The sequence below is a fragment of the Musa acuminata genome, chromosome BXJ2-9 (genome assembly GCF_036884655.1).
Source record: "Musa acuminata AAA Group cultivar baxijiao chromosome BXJ2-9, Cavendish_Baxijiao_AAA, whole genome shotgun sequence".
NCBI lineage: Eukaryota > Viridiplantae > Streptophyta > Magnoliopsida > Zingiberales > Musaceae > Musa > Musa acuminata.
Genome location: NC_088346.1, coordinates 46,657,501 through 46,675,222, shown reverse-complemented (window position 1 = coordinate 46,675,222; position 17,722 = coordinate 46,657,501). Strand labels below are relative to the sequence as shown.

The following is a 17,722-nucleotide window of genomic DNA, read 5'->3' as shown; positions in this document are numbered from 1 at the left end:
TCGACTATGAACGTACTCTATCACTACGTCGTAGTCCCCGGACAATACAAGAGAATTCAATCCATCGAACTTGTCTGTCATTAGTTATCGTATATTTATAATCCCTAATCGTATCATAGACGATAAATACTTTATGATCGAATTCGATAACATCTTAGTTAAAAGTTGCTTTATAACCAAATTTGATCACCTCAAGCCAAAGGAAGTTTTATAGTCAGATTCGATGATGAAGACGGAAGATGTTTCATGATCGAGTTTTGATGCATCGAAGATAAATAATACTTCATTATTTGATTAGATTGCATCTAAACGAAGAATGATCTAGGTTCCATTGTCCCAAAGATGGAGGTTGCTTTAGGTCATATTCAACCATATCAAAGTCAAAGAACTTTTCAAAACTAGATTCGATCGTAACATATTCAACCAAATCAAAGTCAAAGAACTTTTCAAAACCAGATTCGATGGTAACAAAATTCGATTGTAACAAAAGTTAGAGATACTTCATTACCGGCGGCGATCATGTCACCCGAGCACTGATCCATGTGTGGCCCGATGAAATATGTAGTGAAAATAATAAGGTCGAGCCTCAATTTCCTTTGAGAAACTGATGTGTGGCGAAGAAAGCAACATTTCTTCTGGTTTAGGATGGTACGTAAATATTTCAATGCTCTGTAAATAATGGATAGTACATTACGAGAGAATGCTAATTAACACTGAAAAGCAGCAGAACTCTGCATCATTTAGACCAAGAAAGAGGGCAATTTCCTAACTGCTGCAGAATTAATATTTGGGTTCTGATTGGCACCCCTCTTTTAGCTGCTAATTCATGCTCACCAGTGAACTTAAACATAGGTTACTACTGCACGTCTACTTGCATATACAAATAAACAAATAACAGTATTGAAGCATAGACATCTATCTGACTTTGCCATCAGATAACAAACCATCCTACAATTTGGTGAATCAAAATTTTTTGTTCGATACTGAACTTGCCAGAATCAAAAGCTTGTTGTATGGCCCTCAATCTGATGAATTGATAGCCAACATTATCTCTAATTATGCCTCTCAGCATATATGTAGATGTGCAGCCGCCTTCAGAGCTGGAACTTTAAAAGATCAATCAACACTACATCAAGAAGCAGATTATAGACGAAAAGGAAACCAGATTGAAAGTTAACAGCACAGCAAAGTTGCTTTATATATACACAGCTCTTCTCGATCTTGTGTTCAGTCCTCGAGAGTCAACACACTTGACTTCTCTCTGATTTTATTGCTTCATAGGACATCATTACCTCTTTAAATTTTGCCTCTGCAACATCTGCAGAAAGATGCCAGCAAGAAAATTAGGGGGCCGGTTTTGGTTGGAAGTGTGTAAGATAAATAACTTTGAAAGAAGAAAAAAAAAGCTAAAAACATTTTGGTAAGGATGATGGCTTACCTTTATTATCCTGGTTTTGATCAGGATGGTATTCCATTGCTTTTGCTCTGAAAGCATTCTGTAATTGACAATGAGAAGGTTTAACTATTTAAGTATACTTCGGAAAAAAAAACTATTTTAAGTAGACATGCATGCTACTTTTTAATCCAGCATGAGGCACATGAATATCTAGACACGGGTGGGTGTTGAGTTTTACGGCAATAAGCAATTTAAACTCTTCATGCGAAACTAGTCCATTGGCAAGTGGTCTTGAGATCAATTTTATTTTATAGGGTATAAAACATTAACTATTTAAGTAGACATGAAAACTTGATTTGATATTAGACTTCTACATGATCACATTGTTAATTGGGGTTTTATGCCAACATATCAGGAATGAGATTCAAAAACCAAATCATACAAATGGCAAAGTTTACCCAACCATAGAACTTCCAATGGAAGTTCCAGTTGCATGCATAGATGTCAACTTTTTTACTTTTTTTTCCTTTACTTATAAAAGTTCATCTAGAATAAAATACCATGATCACTACCAATTGCTTTTATGCAGTAATAAAAAAATTTCAATTTCCATCACTTCTATGAAACCACTTATGGTTTTTGCATCCTTAGCCGACATATCTAGGAGCCATAACCACTTTACCATGTAAGAATTATACTAAATTTTAGTAAAAGCTTATAAGACAATTGTGACCCAAATTCATCACAATTAACAGTGCTATATTCGCTTTCATATTATGAAGCATAATATGTTCCAAAAAAAATGATTACCAAATTACAAGCAGAAGAACAGAATGCAGTAAAGGAAATATCGAATAAGTACAAGTGACATTGAAAAGTGCACCTTGATCTCAGTATCTGAGTATGGTTCTGACCTTGACCTAGAAGAAATAACAAGAGTGATAGTTATAAAGCTAAAAATTCATTAAACATCATATGTTACTGATAGCAAAGTAGTTATTCCATATATCATGGTTGCTACATGATATGCTGTCGATCAAGCATAATTGACCAAAAAAGTGTGGATGTCACAGGTACTCAAAATGTCTCGAATCAGGATTATCTAACTTCATCTTATTCTCTGACATTAATTCAAACCATTTATAAACAGGACAGACCCATTTAACAAGTGCGATCCATTACAAGGTTCATTTAGCTCTGTGATCTTAAATCTATAAATGATAGTAAAAAATGAAGTTCTAGAATAAAATCACAGAATTCTATCGACAATCTGCTGGTCTGATATACTTATCACATAAGGAGAAGATTCCTCTAGTTACAAACAGTTAACATTCACTAAACAAAGATAAATACTGCAAAACCTATAACAAGTTTAAATATGAATTCTAATACCTGTCAAGGCCTAAGACAGAGTAATGATGTGACATTAGATAATCCCCACTGTCCTTTGTGGCATATCTGAAATTTGTATATCGATCCTTGTAACTTGAATCTGTCTTCCAGTACCAGTCATCTCTTTGGAAAGATTGATAGGCATCAGTAGTGTTGTCTGTCCAAGACTCATATCTCTTCCTATTCTTACTTCTTTCTCTGTTGAACACGCTCTGCACACGCTTTATACGTTCCTACAAAATGCAAAGTTTCACTGCATTATGGCCAACATATTTTAAAATGGCGAAAAAAACTATATATCAGGAAGATATATGAAATTTTGTAGCTAGAAACAAAAAACGAAGAATAAAACTGACAGAAGAAGCAATATAAGGATGAGTGAGAAGCCTGATTAGAGAAGCAAAGTGAAAATGGTAATAACAAGCTTGCATAACTCAATTGAAATAAGTAAAGGACTATATTTTTAATATTAGTACAAGACAACAACAATATATGTGGTTATAAGTGAGAAGCCTTATACAACTTGTCATGTCACCAAGCAAGTGGCTTTGGACCTGTGAGCTCAATCATTTATCATAAAGCATAGTACCTAAACTCCAAGTAGTTCACCTTACATGAGGAAGAAAATGGCTGCATGACGCCTTTCTAGAAAATGGTAGGAGTTCATAGATATGAGAGGAAAAGAGATTCCTCCAAATTATTTCTAATTCTTCTTAGGGTCTGCTTTTGCAACCCGCTATAAGGGTATGGAGACACAGTTATCAAGAAAATAAAAATTGAAAATCTCCTTTTGCATAATTCAAAAGTTTTTTGTTTGCCAACTTACCTTAGAAGACTTACTTCCAATTTTGTTGAATTAAGTTTAGCCAACTTTACATTTCAGTTTGCAGTTGTGTCAGTATAACTTCCATTCGAATCAGATGCAACAATTTTAGAAACTTTTACACTTTTTTTCTTCATTAATTTTACATAATTCTTTGTAATATTTCTAAAGCCTTGTTTTTCAATCAATTTATATAGTAAGAACTCGACAGTACTTAGGCTTATTGTATTAAGCCAGAATAGTTATACATAATATCTAGTTAGAATTTCACCATTTTCATACCTTCACTAAAATCTCCATGAAAATTAAATAATGTAATACCTTTCTTTTATAGTAACTTTATAGATGAAGAAGATGATAGATCATAATAAAAATTACAGTAACAATAATAATAATGAGGAATTTTTGGTGGATATCCACTGAGTCTCATTGCTTGGTTGAAATCTTTGTAATACAAAAAGTTAAGATGTCTGAACCTCAGCTCAGAACTATCAGAAGAGTGTTGAGTAATAGATTAGCTAAGTGCACAATCAAGGATCCTGTGGGTTTCATGATGAGTGATCATTGACTGGAGTGGGGTTAATTGGAAAAGCCAAAGTTTCAGATTTCTAGTGTTCTGAAGAACAAAGTCGACAATGACTGTAGTTGCTAACTAATGTATATCGACTGATGGACAATGCTATCACATTGCATGCCATGAGAGTGGAAGTAGCAGAGAAGCTGAAGGTCTAGCTGCTCGCTGCTGATTCCAATACTAAGATATTCGTAGCTAGCGTTAGTGAAACACAAAATATATTTCAATTATTAGAGCTAGGTGAATAGAGCTTTTACTGATACATGGTATTTCAGTAGACATGAGTATGTGAAATCCTTGGTCTCATCACAGAATCCTTCAGTTCATGATACATGGTGAATAGAGCTTTTACTGAGCGAAATACAATAATGTTCCAAAAATATAACACTTCTTTCCCTTCCATCGTTTTTGTCCATAAAATGTATGGAGCGATAAAAATCTTAAAAATCTTAAATTTAGATATTTTCAAATATTCACAGCATAATAACAAAACATAATATAGTCTGAAACATCCAGACTGGTTAGTGCAATACTGCACAAGTGATAGGTCTTAGGTTAGAGTCCACGTGTGAGCGTCATATATGCTATTTGATGTAATAAAAAAAATTAAAAAATATAATATAATATAAAGATATTTTCCGGAACAAGTTTATGGCAACAAAAATATGTTTATTTTGGATACTGTAATAACCTCAGAAAGCAAAAGGTTGCTTTTAGAGGTACAAACTAATTCTACATTTTAACCCCTAAAATTACCAATCTTATAAAATATTTAACTAGACTTAGTTTAAGTAAAAAATGAATAAACAAGAGAGAAGAGAAACCAACCACTCTCTCCATTTCCTCCTCATACTCTTCTTGCATACGGCGGTCGCATTTGTTCCAAGTTTTTTGCTTGTGGTTTCCGAAGCTCGAACTGCCAGCTCTCTTCCATGATGTATGGGATTGTGACTCATCAAGCTTAAGCAAAACAAGAAAAAAAAAAGACATTAGAGAAAGTATTTGAAAAGAATTACAATCATATAACATTCTTGTGAGTGCCATGTGCTAACTTAGCCCAGTAAACAAAATCCTGCAGTTATCCAAATATGACATGGAGTTAAGGCGCCCAAGAAACATATGGCAACACCACAGAAAGAATTCAACTTGAAGAATTCAATGACAAGCTATATTAACTGAGTGAATAAAATGAATTCAACTTGAATTAACTAGCTCTCACCCTATATATTGATCATTTCTTCACAAACATTCATCAAAATGGACTTATTTTTCTTATCACCTAAATTCCAATATGTTCTGTTGTGTATATAAACATCTAAAATAGTCATCTACAACATCACTCTAAATAGCACCATTTTGGACAACCAAGGTTCTATGGAGAAGAAAAAACATCTCTAAGATATTAGAACAATGAAATGATGTCATCAAGGACCAGCAGCTGACTGTACCTGAGTGGAGAACCAACGCATAGTCCTTCTCAACTGTCCAACCTACAAAGTTGCAAAAAAGGAGAGAGAAAAAGTAAAAGGTGCCAACTGGGTCACAATAACTTACCATGTCATCAGAATACTAAACAAAGGCATAAGTCACACTATCACATAAATGTGTCCTAGAAATAGGCAAAAAATAAAAAATCTGCATCATATACAACAACAGCAACCACAACAACAAGCCATGTTGATTCTACGAGCAAGAATGAACATTACCATCCGAATCAACAATAAATAAAAAGAATGTTATTGCAACTCCACTGAGGTGTGGAAGCATACAATACTGTGAGCCATTATATTGGCTTTTAATCTGCTTTCTGTATACGTTTAGTAACTTTTGTATTACATATCTATATTTCTTTAATCAGACCAGAAACAAATTCCAGAAAGAAAGAAATGAAACAGTGTACTAGAACCAGCTTCAATATGCTGGTCTTGTATGAGAAGTGTATCTCCAGACTTGAATTTTTAAGAAAAGAACTCTTTTAATTTTTTTTCCCACCAAGGTGACGATAAGTCCCTTTATCAAGAGAGCACTTTGCGGAAAGTCTTTGAGGACTTTCAAGCACTAACCTAAGATGTTTCTAACAAAGAATCTTGATCTATTGATCAAAAGATTTTGACACATTGTAGCCAGTTGATTTGCTTAGGAAATTTTAGATGAACGACTTCCGGCATCACCATTCTGGTTTTGAGTCCTTTTCATCATCATCATCCTTGCAATTAGGAATTTGAAATGAAATCTATTTTATCAATCCCTTTCCAGCATTATTGATCCGTCAATCCCTTTTCTTATCTTCCCTAGGTATTCACATCTATCAAGGTTTAGGATAAAACATGGCTATAATTGATCGACTAGCTTAGGAGCAATTTATCGCAATACATAGGTTATTCCATTTCTTTAAAAGAAGCATCCACTTAGTGAAACTTATGGAAAGTTCAACGGAAGAAACCTTTCTCTGTGGTATCCTCTTCTTTTCTTTTCTCTCGTCTCCTCGCTATTTTCGCCCTCCTCATCTCTCCTTATATCCCACCTTCCTTTTTCTCTTCTCCTCATTGTTATCGAAACATAGTAAATCAAAGCATTAAGGGGAAGAAACGCACAAGTGTAAGAGGCAACCCATGATGAATCTAGAACCCTAATTCGAAAGGGTAGACACCAAAACTCCAAGAAGAGATAGGAAAAGGGAATCGCCGTTACCGCAACGGTGGCGGCAGCGGCGCCGATCAATCCGAAGAGGGCGAGGCCGTACGTCAACGAGCCGTGGTCCCTTCCCGACCACGGATGATTCCCATCGCCGCTCTTCGATCCCGCGGGGATCGTCATCATCTCCCGCTACACGGACGGATCGAGAGCCCTCCCGGCGCACACGCGGGCATCACCTTCGCCAACGCCCGACGCTGTAATCCCGACGCAAGCCGCGTGTTCCTCTCTTTCCTACTTTTCCATGTCGAAGCCGGTGCTTCCCGTCAGGTATGTCTACGTATAAACATATCCGCGAGACGTGACACCTTTGTATTGATACATCGACCGGCTATCAATACCAAATGCACCAATTATATCGAGCTGTATCGAACGTATTAATATATAATATATAAAAATTATCGATGTATCGTTCGTATCGATACATGCTACTCGTATCAAATGATACGACGAACTTCGTATCAAATAAATTATTAATAAATAAGTCTTATCGATCATTTATCGAATCGATATATGTTACTCATATCAAATGATACGACGAACGTTCGTCGTGTCGAATAAATTATTAATAAATAAGTCTTATACATTGCTATCAAAATAAATCGTAATTTTTAAATGAAAGTGCATCGTATTTTAAAGCTCTCGTCGAAGTTTGTCTCGTTTTAAAGGGAGAACATATGATATAATTAGAATAAATGGGAACTAATGATTCATAAATCTACCTCAAAAAGAAACTAATTTTGCATGAATCGATACTTGTGCTTCCATTACACCAAATAGTTATGATATCAACCTTAGGTAAGGAATTGACGATTGAAATATACATCTCCATGAGGTATATATATTGAGACACAAAAATATTACATCATTGGTTGACATTTTAATTAGATGAGATTGAGTCATACCAATCAAGGCGATTGACTCCTTAAGCAATTTAAATTTGTGTCACTCTAACTCAAACCTTTATCAAATTAAATAAGTTTGTATTAGATGGGTCAAGATTAGTTGAATATTAATACGAGTTAAAGATTTATGAGTCGTATCCGATCTATGTAGTAATTTAAATGTCTAACAAAGATAAGTTATTCCATCTCGTATATGAATAGTTTTTAAATATTAATCACTTATTATAAAGATTTTTTATAGTCATTAATAAAATTAACCCAACCAACACATGGGCATGAAATTAGTCATAGTAAATTATAATTTCATTACAAATCTATTTATTTGGTAAGTGAAATTAGACTTTAAAATCACTAAATTTTACATGAACAAATGATTTTTTGAAAAAAGTTCTTATTTTTAGTTTTTTCCCATATAGCACCTCTATTTTTTATAATTTTATAATACACTTCCTTCATTTTCCTATTGTTGACTCCATCTCATCGACGTCGCTCATGCTTCTCCACCTGTCGCTTTCGTTCGACTAGTGCCACCCGCTCATTGTTCTGAGCTCTACACTTCCTCGTCAAGCACCTCACCTCCGTGTGCACAAACCCTTCCTCGTAGGTGAGTCCTTGCCCTTCCCTACAAGAAAGGATAGGGACTCACTAGCGAGAAAGGGGTGTGACGGGGAAGGATGGACCTTGTTACAACGAGGGACAAAAGAGTAGGGGTGGAGGTGACAAGAAGAGAAGCACAAGAAATGTCAACGATGAGGAAAAAACATATATTTTTATTTTTTAGAAAAATAAAAACAAGGAGGTTATTCGGGAAAAAAAATGAAAAAGAGAGATATTTTCATAAAACCACCTTACGATTTTTTTTTTTTTACTTTAGTTTCCTCTCATTGAAAAGATTTTTGACTTTAATTTCTCTCATTAAAAAGGTTTTACGATCAAGTATAAGCCTTACATTAACAAGATGGTTGTTTGCTAAAAGAAACAGCGAATTGAGACAGTGACATGAGTGTGATGCCCAAATTTGACTTTTAATGAACATTACGTCCACGACACATGTTTAATCGAGTCGAGATAATCTAAGTAATTCTAGATTATGCTATTTGACTTGTGACTTGTCTAAGCATATATGCCTTTGCTACAATTCGAGGAAATCATGCCAAAACATGGTGGTGCCTGTGCCAAACTTCCCTCTACAATTGACTTTGCATGATCTTGAACCTAAGATTATTACTAATATGATGTCTTGCGTTTACTTTTATTTCTATTAGTCCATCCAACATTAAGGTTCTAAGTTTTGATCAAGAAAAAATATGTATCGAAGTATCGACAAATGATATATATAGAAAAAAAGAGAAAAAAAAGGAGAAACAAAAATATAGATGAAAAAAAAGTAGAGAAAGAGATGACTATGCGTATATTATGAGAAAGCATTGACGGTAATGATATCAATTGATATAAGGAGACAATCATAGTATCTAAAGAAGGTGGATGTCGAGGTAGATAACCAACGCATAAAAAAGAGAAAATTGAAAGATGAAAGTTAAATGAGTGAATTTTATTCGACAAATATATATGAGTTTAAACGCTAAGAGTACGATAAAAACGTTCAACGAACAATCCACGTATCAAAGAAATAAAATATTAAAAAATTATTCATATCCATAAGATGAAGATATAAGATGTTTGTAAAGTTAAATAGTGATTCATCACACTAAATCTGAGATTACTTTTTAGGACATCACATCAGAGATTTTCTTTTTCTTTTTTCTTCTTCTTTAAAGAGCACTGAAAATTTCAATGCTTGGAAGACCTGGTGAACAGAGACAAGGAGGAAAAATCAAAGTCTCTCTATAGTTTCCATCATCCTCAAGAATCAAATAAGCTTTTGTAGCATATCATTGGTGGCCACCATCATCATCTTTAAGAGCATCTCCTTTAGCTGCATTCTCACATCAATTGTTGGTGTGCCTCTTTCACCCAATGACAGGTATTTGTAAAAGAGAGTGGAGTTGATGTTCAAGGAACCTCCACTCACCTTTGATGTGGTGCCATTTGACTCAATCCAAACCCACTCCTCTTGCTTTGCCTTGTTGGTTAACAACTTCTTCTCTGATCATGTCTTCTGGATTTTGGCTAGTGGGAGGTATTTGTAAAAGAGAGTGGAGTTGATGTTCAAGGAACCTCCACTCACCTTTGATGTGGTGCCATTTGACTCAATCCAAACCCACTCCTCTTGCTTTGCCTTGTTGGTTAACAACTTCTTCTCTGATCATGTCTTCTGGATTTTGGCTAGTGGGAGTGCTCCAAAGTCAATGACAATCTTGTCATTCTAATCACAAGTTATTCTTAGTGTTTCTCCTGTTGGGAGCACAAAAGAGTCAGCCTATAACATTTAGTATCATAGGCCACTAATTCCAACATGACATTACACATGTCTCAATCTCTTTTTTCACAGTTTTGAGTATCATCTACTTGAGCCAAAACTTGTGAGGTAATAATACACAAGAGATGTATAAGAAAATTCAACTATAGATTACTTGAAGGGATAGATAGAGAGAGATGGAGTTGTAAAAATAAAGAGAAGAGTGTTGATAAGATAAACTTTCTTAGTACCACTAAATGATTCTATTATAGCTTATGCTAAATCTAACTCAAAACTTATTTCATTTTTTTCAACTCATATCAGCCTAATAACTATCACTTTTGTTTCCTATTCTACTAGGACTAATTATATATTATCTTATATACTTGGACCCTATTAGCATTATGATTTCTATACTTAAAAAATTTATATTATGATTCTTATTATTCAGAAAGTAAAATAAATAATCTTATTTATCCTAACATCGTCAGCAACATTGACGAAAAATATAATATATGATACTATCGATGCGAAAGTGGTGCGCAAAAGGATAATTTCAATATCCCTTTCATTTTCAGCACATGCAATGTTGAAATTATTTTTTTATCGGTAAAATCGCTAGAAATAAAAGAGATATTAAAATTATCTTTTTGCTCATCATTTTCATACCAATCGATGTGACATATTATGTTTTTGTAGTTAATAATGTTAAGACAAATAAGATTAAGATTATTTATTTTATTTTTAGAACTATAAGAACCTTAATATAAATTTTTTAAATATAGAGACCATAATATTAATAAGATTCAAATATAAAAGTTAATCTATAATTAACCCATCCTATCATCCAGTCCTCCATGATAAAAGGCATGGCCTTATATAGGCCCTATGTATATAGGAAACACATTGCATTTAATATGCATCTCTCTTTTCCTCTAAAAGACTTTTCATCTCACAACAAGCATACTTAAGGCTTGGTTGCATTTCCTATAAAGCCTCATATATCAATGCAATGAATTTATTGGCATAGTAAAATGAAACAACTTTACCACCTTACCAACTCACTGTGAGAAATAACAAGAGTTTTATGAATCTTTTTAGAGATACACAGCCCCTCATTATATTTCAGACAAACAACACAAAACTTTTGCCATTGCAGACAAGCAAACAAAGCATGAAATCTCAGTGAAAGTTGTTCTTTTGCATTATCTATCCACCTCTTACTCATTCTTGGGATGCTGTTTAGGTGGGAAGTGGGAAATGTAGACAAACACTTATGACAACTTCAACTAGGATTGGATTCTAATGCAGCATTTGGTCTTCCTCCAATGAAGTCCAGTCATCCATCCTGTGGTGCAGTGTGGTTATCATGAAAGCAACATTTTTCTTTTGTGAGTGCATAAAGAGATTCATCACATCCCAATATCACAAATGCTTCTTCTCCTTGTTCTTTTGACTTGAAAGAAGTAATGCAATTATTGTATCAAAGGAAGAATTGACCGAGCATTATTATACCCAACCATCCTTGATTAGAGAGGGTAAAATGAGTTAAAAGAAAGAGAAAGAACTCATAATTTGAGTTGATCATATATTATCGACTATAATTAGTTACCTTTAGTATCTCGATCCACATGCTTTCAAAAGTTATATTGAGATCTTTATCCTTATGAAAATAAAATATTTAATTTAAAATAAAATATTTAATTTTTCTCACGTCATCGACTCTACGGATGAAAATATTGCATGTGCTAAGTAATAAATCAAAGTGAGATAAAGTCAGCACATACTTATTGGTAAACCCTATGATATTTTTATTAATAGAGTTGATAGCGTGAGAAAAAATGAGATTAAATATTTCGCTTTCATAAGTATAGAGATCTTAATATAATTTTTAAAGGCGTAAAGACCAAGACGTTAAAGGTAGGAATAATCTATAATTAATCTCCAAATGCTTTAATGTACTAAGAAATCAACTACATATAATAATACTTGAAGGCAGCAAAAACATGAGGAGCATGTCTATAAAGCAAAGTGTATTAGTTTTATTGCAACAAGCTTCTATCTAAAATATAAGTCTGAATTCAATTATCCAATGTTGAGAATTCAAAACATCATCTAACAAATAAAAATAAGATAGATAGTTGATCGATAATTATCATAAAGTTGTAGGATCAAAATATTCCTTCATCACTTAATTCTTTACAAAAATTATAAAATATTTTTTTTGATATTTAAGTCAGTCAGATAACCGTAACCCGAATAACCCGAATTTTATAGTACGAATTAGCAATTTAAAGGAAAAACATTAATTATCAAATAAAATAAAATATGAACTCACAAATTTCCTTGGTGGATAGACAAGTGACAATTTTTGATACATTAATAATAAGCTTCATTCATATTGCTGGCATCATCATCGTTGAGACACCCCCATCAAATGGCATGAAACTTCCACACAATTTTCTTTTGATCAATGGGTTAGTTGATTGCTTGATGATGCATGAAGTTGAAAATGGCATAAAAGACAATAAATGTAGCCATATATATACGGTAAAAAATAAGGAAGAAAAAGAGGTTCTTGATTCTTGAAACCACAAGCAATCCTCTCTTTCTCCTTCCCTCTAATGGTTTCCATCATCTTCTGTACACCGCCGTGGTTTTGAGCCTCAACTCTCCTCGCCTTTTCTTCTCTCTCTCTCTCGACCTTTCGAGGTCAACCTATGTCATGGTGCGTCATGCCTTTAAGCTTCTCCGTATCACCATCATCACTATCCCATGATTCAAATACATCTCGCATCCCTCGCTCCTCCCTTCCCTTCCTTTCTTCCTTCCTTGACAAGCTCAAGCATAATAGAGGAAAAAGAAGAAGAAGAAGAAGATCCCCACCTATGGCCATGGATGACCATGATCGAGATGATACACCCCACACTGGCCTTTCTCTTACGCTGAGTTATGATGGGAGAAGCGATCTCTCGATCGGTAGTCGTCCCCATTCGAGCTCTGGACTCGAGCTGCAAAGATCTTCTTCGACTGCCAAGGCACTTGAGCCCTCTCTCACCCTCGCACTCCCCGGCGACGTCTGTGCCTCGGTGGAAGTTGAGATGGGTAGAGATATTTGTAGCAGGCACTCTCCTCCTCCTCCTCAGAGTCATCATCCCTGCAAGATTAAGAGGGAGGACGATGTAAGGAGCGAGGAGGTGGAAAAGGTTTCGTCCCGGATCAGCGACGAGGAGGAGGAAGACAGCGGTGCTAGGAAGAAGCTCAGGCTCACCAAGGAGCAGTCTTCCCTTTTGGAAGACAAGTTTAAGGAGCACAGCAGTCTCAATCCGGTTTGAATCAAAGACGAAATCCTGCCAAGAAAATTAAGATTGTGATCTAACTTGAATGATCTCTTTCTACTGTCAGAAACAAAAGCAAGCTCTGGCTAAGCAGCTGAACCTTCGGCCTCGGCAGGTGGAAGTGTGGTTCCAGAACAGGAGAGCGAGGTGGTGAAGATTGGTGTTCCAGAGTTGAATTAGAAGCCCTCGGTTCCTTAGAACGACTTCATATCACTTAGATCTTGTTGCAGGACCAAGCTCAAGAAAACGGAGGTGGAGCTGGAGTTCCTCAGGCGATGCTGCGAGACGCTGACGGAGGAGAAGAGGAGGCTGCAGAAGGAGCTGCAGGATCTCGAGAAGTCGCATAAGCTGTCGGCGACGAGGCACATGCAAATCCCGGCGATGTGTCCGTCGTGCAAGAAGTTCATCGGCGGCGCTGAGACTGGTTCTCCCTTGCCGGCCTCGAGGCCTCGCTTCTTCAACCCCTTCGCCCACCACGCAGCATGACTGCTGTTATATGCGGATCCCTCCTTGTCGGCATATAATAGTATTTGGTTTTGCTTCAGGTGATACTGTTGTCATCAATTTAGATCTAGAGACCATGATGGTGAATTCTCTCTCTCTCTCTCTTTCTCTCTCTAAGACACAAAAACCCTATACATTGATGTCATGTGAGTGGTTTTGAATGAGTTCATTTTCTGCTGAATGAACACTATTTATTTTGTTCTGCTCAAAAGATGTATTTTTTATGAATTACGTCTAAAGATCTATTTCTGCTCAAAAAAAGTGTGCTCAAGACATCATTTGCTTGATATTACTGAGTCTAGTGATCAAGACACTCTATGATATTTTCATAAAATAATAATGTAAATTAACAAACATCTACAACATCTTCTGGAAAATGAGTGCTCGAGCACTTGTCCACATACATGAGTGCAGCTTTCTTTGATATCTTATGGAATTTATCTTAAGGAAAAAATAAATTGCTTCATGTCCTGACTTAACTCACTGTTCATCAGAAGAAGCTCCTAAAGTGCGTTCCGAGCTTCAAAATTCCATTTGTAGAGCTTCCATTGATCCTTATGAGTGGCATACTTCTTGTAGCTGTACAGGCAATAAAATCTCTTATTATGCGTAAAAATAATGATTGGATAATCATCATTGACGAATTGGGGATAGTTAGGAGTCTTTCTCTAGGGGAAAAAAAATTCTTTGAATTTCATTTTTTTATGTTTTTGCTTGATTAATTATATCTAAAGATGTCTTTTTGTATGCTAGATTTCGGCACAAACATGAAAAAGAAGAGAGTAAAAAAAGGTTTGCTTCATGTTGAATTATATATTTACTCCTTTAACACACAGATATCATGCAATCATGTATGCTAATTACTTGGATGTCTTATCTTAGATTTAGGTATTTCTAAAGTTATAATTCTAAAAAATAGTCCTAAAATATTCAACTTATGGGGAGTTCTTAATCTTGGGAAGAATAAAGGATAAAAAGAAAAAAAAATCATATTCTATTCAATCCTATATTTTCTTTCTTCTACAACCCAAACATAGGCATGATATGTCCTCAAACCATAATAGACTAACATGTGTGCCTGATCCTTGTCTCTCTAAAATAGGTGCAAATTAGTATGCAAATCAAGTAGATGAAGAGATAGCTCTTCAATAATTGATGGATGAAGAGGAAAGCTTGAGGAATAAGAAAGGAATGACAATGATTAGTCTCAAAATGCACACAAGAGGCTTATCCAAGAGGGGGCCACCTCCCACTTGATGTTCCCCAAGAGCCCAACCAGTGTGTCTATCAAAGTGATCTCTACTGCTCAAGGGTCCTACAACATGAGATTTAAATTCATTTGGTATCTTAAGCAATCAACTCCTTTGGTTTCTTCTACCCCATGCCCTACGACAATGTTTGATCATGGCATTGCTTTACTTCCATTGTTTAAAGTCCTAAAAGATGGGAAGGTCATGTCCCATGTCATATCATTAGGTTGATTGTAGATCAGAATTTGTACATGGACATTATTACGAAAAAGGATATAAAAAATGTATTGTGCCGGATTAAGATTTTCTGTTAATTGTGAATATATTTTACACATATTAAACACTATATTATTTAGATCTTATACATATGCCTATTTATATCCATTGAAGAATAAATGAGAATGAACCATTATTTTTCTGCAATGATTTCCTCTGAAATGTTATTATACATCAATTGTTACAAAGCTAAAACATAGACACTATCTTGTGAGAAATTTCTTACATATCTAATATCATCATTCTTGTATGATAGAGGACGAGCCTTAGTACAAAAATAAGATTGAAAATTTTAGGCTAACTGACTATGCTAGTATTCCTAACATTTCAGGCCATGTTTATCTAGGATACAGAACATTTTTTTGACATGCATAACCAAGGAGAGATGCAAAAACTTAAATGTCATTTGTTTTCACAGATTTTTATATAGATTATATGTTTTGATCAAAACTCCTTTGACGAGACATGGATATAGCACAACTTAGGAAGTAAAAGTGTTTATGATCAATGAACTAACAAGTTATATAAATAATCTAGAGAGAGCAAGAAAAAGAGCAATCTAGAGATGTACCAAAGAAGGATTTTGCTGTGATCCTGTGAGTTAGAGAGGGGGCACAATCAATGTTGGACAACTTGAACAAGAAACAATTGGACATCCATCAAGCATTGCAGTGGTGGGCTCACAGAGTTTCCATCTCCTGCATGAGGAAAGCGAAGATCAATAGATTAATATTTTTATATAGTAATACTATGACAGATTAGCAATCTTTGTCAATAAACAGTCAATCATGATCTCGTGGTGCCTGATTGTGGCCCTCCACCAGACACTAAAGCTGAAATGTCTCTTTTGATTTATGCTCTGAAAGCGTGCAGTATAAAACTTCATGGTCAAATTCTGTCAATTAAGTATATTGAAGTATTATGCATGAAAATATATTCTACAAACTACAACAAAATTTCATCGTCAACAGAAGATCCCCATACTTCAAACTTGCATGCTTCATACTTCCTAGCTCCCATACGGCTAGGGACTGGCCTAAAAGAAAGAGAGAAAGACTGAATTCTCTCACCAAACAACAGATTGACTCAGTCGAGACTGACATCAACAGCATTTATTCTTACTAGCATGCAAAAGGTAATACACTCCCTGACAATGAAGGCTCCTCCTTGGTTATTCATAAATTTTCTGGGGCAATAGTAGTTCTAACAAATGATATAGATGGGAAAAGCTAGGAAAGAAAAAAAATCAATAACCAGCAACATGAACTCGTGTCGAGTTATAATCAAGAATGAATACTTTGGTTCTTCCAAGTTTTATAAACAGTGCCAATAGTTCTTTCAAAAAGTGACATAGACAGGAAAAGCTAGGAAAGCCAAGAAAATAAATATTAGCAACATGATGGTTGTGTTGAGTTGTAATCAAGAATTACAAATCAAAATCAACAAAGAATATGTCACATCTACTTGAAACAAGATGGCTGTGAACTGATTCAGGATTTGATCTTGTACAAATGACAGGATCTTGTTATTCATAAAGAGGAGAAATATTCAGTTAACAAACTAAAAAAAAACAACATCATCACTGATTTCGAGAGGGTTAAATTAGTATTTTGGGATGATATTGCTGATGCATACCATTTGTGCAAGTTTATTTGTTGAATACATATTGTTTTGACAATGATGAGACAAGATTCAAAAGGAAAGTTTTTCTTTTCCTTCTAATATTGAACTTTCAAAAGCATACAAATTATCAGCAGAGTGATGTTTGTTAAAATATGATCAAGATCATCAAAATCATCAAACAATGTGTCGAGTCTAATTGATATGAGATCATTGTAATTACTTTAAAACTGACTAAACTTTCAAACACCAAATGATATATGGACAAGGCAATGAGATATGGGTCTTTTGTGTTCACAAACAATCCAATTTTGAATTTCCATATATTGATACTCTATAGATCCTGCATTGGAAGAAACTTGATTGCTTAGAATCGATGTACAGAAATTTAAAGATTGATGCAGGATCTAGAGAGGATGATTGTTGGTTAGATTATGTCATAAAACACATAGTAGATAATGATTGTTATTGCTAAAAAATCTCACCCCCAATGTAAAAACGGAGTAGAGATGGATGATCTTGTGTCCATTATGTCATAAAACACCTTATGTCCATCTGTTACCTAAACTCATCAAAAGCCACCTGTCACAA

At 34.8% G+C, this 17,722-nt stretch overlaps 2 protein-coding genes and 1 long non-coding RNA gene across 6 annotated transcripts in view; 1 reads left to right on the top strand and 2 right to left on the bottom strand.

Annotated features, from left to right (window-relative positions):
- Nucleotides 1–780: 780 nt before the first annotated feature.
- LOC135623677 (uncharacterized) lies at nt 781–7,164 on the bottom strand. 2 transcript variants are annotated; one of them, XM_065126913.1, is made up of 7 exons: nt 6,877–7,161; nt 5,634–5,675; nt 5,014–5,145; nt 2,789–3,021; nt 2,280–2,316; nt 1,439–1,496; nt 781–1,318 (listed from the first exon to the last, which is right to left on the bottom strand). In XM_065126913.1, the coding sequence occupies exons 1-7, from the start codon at nt 7,003–7,005 to the stop codon at nt 1,242–1,244; spliced, it is 708 nt and encodes a 235-aa protein (XP_064982985.1). In that variant the 5' UTR covers nt 7,006–7,161; the 3' UTR covers nt 781–1,241. The 2 variants fall into 2 exon arrangements, with proteins under 2 accessions (XP_064982985.1, XP_064982986.1); XM_065126914.1 differs by lacking the exon at nt 5,634–5,675 and having other exon boundaries at nt 6,877–7,164.
- A 5,599-nt stretch (nt 7,165–12,763) lies between these two features.
- On the top strand, nt 12,764–14,166 carry LOC135623676 (homeobox-leucine zipper protein HAT22-like). Its single transcript, XM_065126912.1, has 3 exons — nt 12,764–13,472; nt 13,549–13,628; nt 13,712–14,166. Exons 1-3 carry the CDS (start codon nt 12,864–12,866, stop codon nt 13,965–13,967), a joined length of 945 nt encoding a protein of 314 aa, XP_064982984.1. The 5' UTR covers nt 12,764–12,863; the 3' UTR covers nt 13,968–14,166.
- An 18-nt stretch (nt 14,167–14,184) lies between these two features.
- The window catches only part of LOC103999095 (uncharacterized), a 5,304-nt gene continuing 1,766 nt past the window's right edge, over nt 14,185–17,722 (bottom strand). For 2 of the 3 annotated variants that reach the window (XR_010491462.1, XR_001975623.2), the window contains 3 exons: nt 17,617–17,693; nt 16,083–16,209; nt 14,185–14,564 (listed from right to left, as the gene is read on the bottom strand). This is a non-coding gene — a long non-coding RNA (uncharacterized LOC103999095). Of the gene's footprint in view, nt 14,565–16,082; nt 16,210–17,616 lie in introns of all 3 variants that reach the window. The other variant, XR_001975620.2, reaches the window with a different exon arrangement.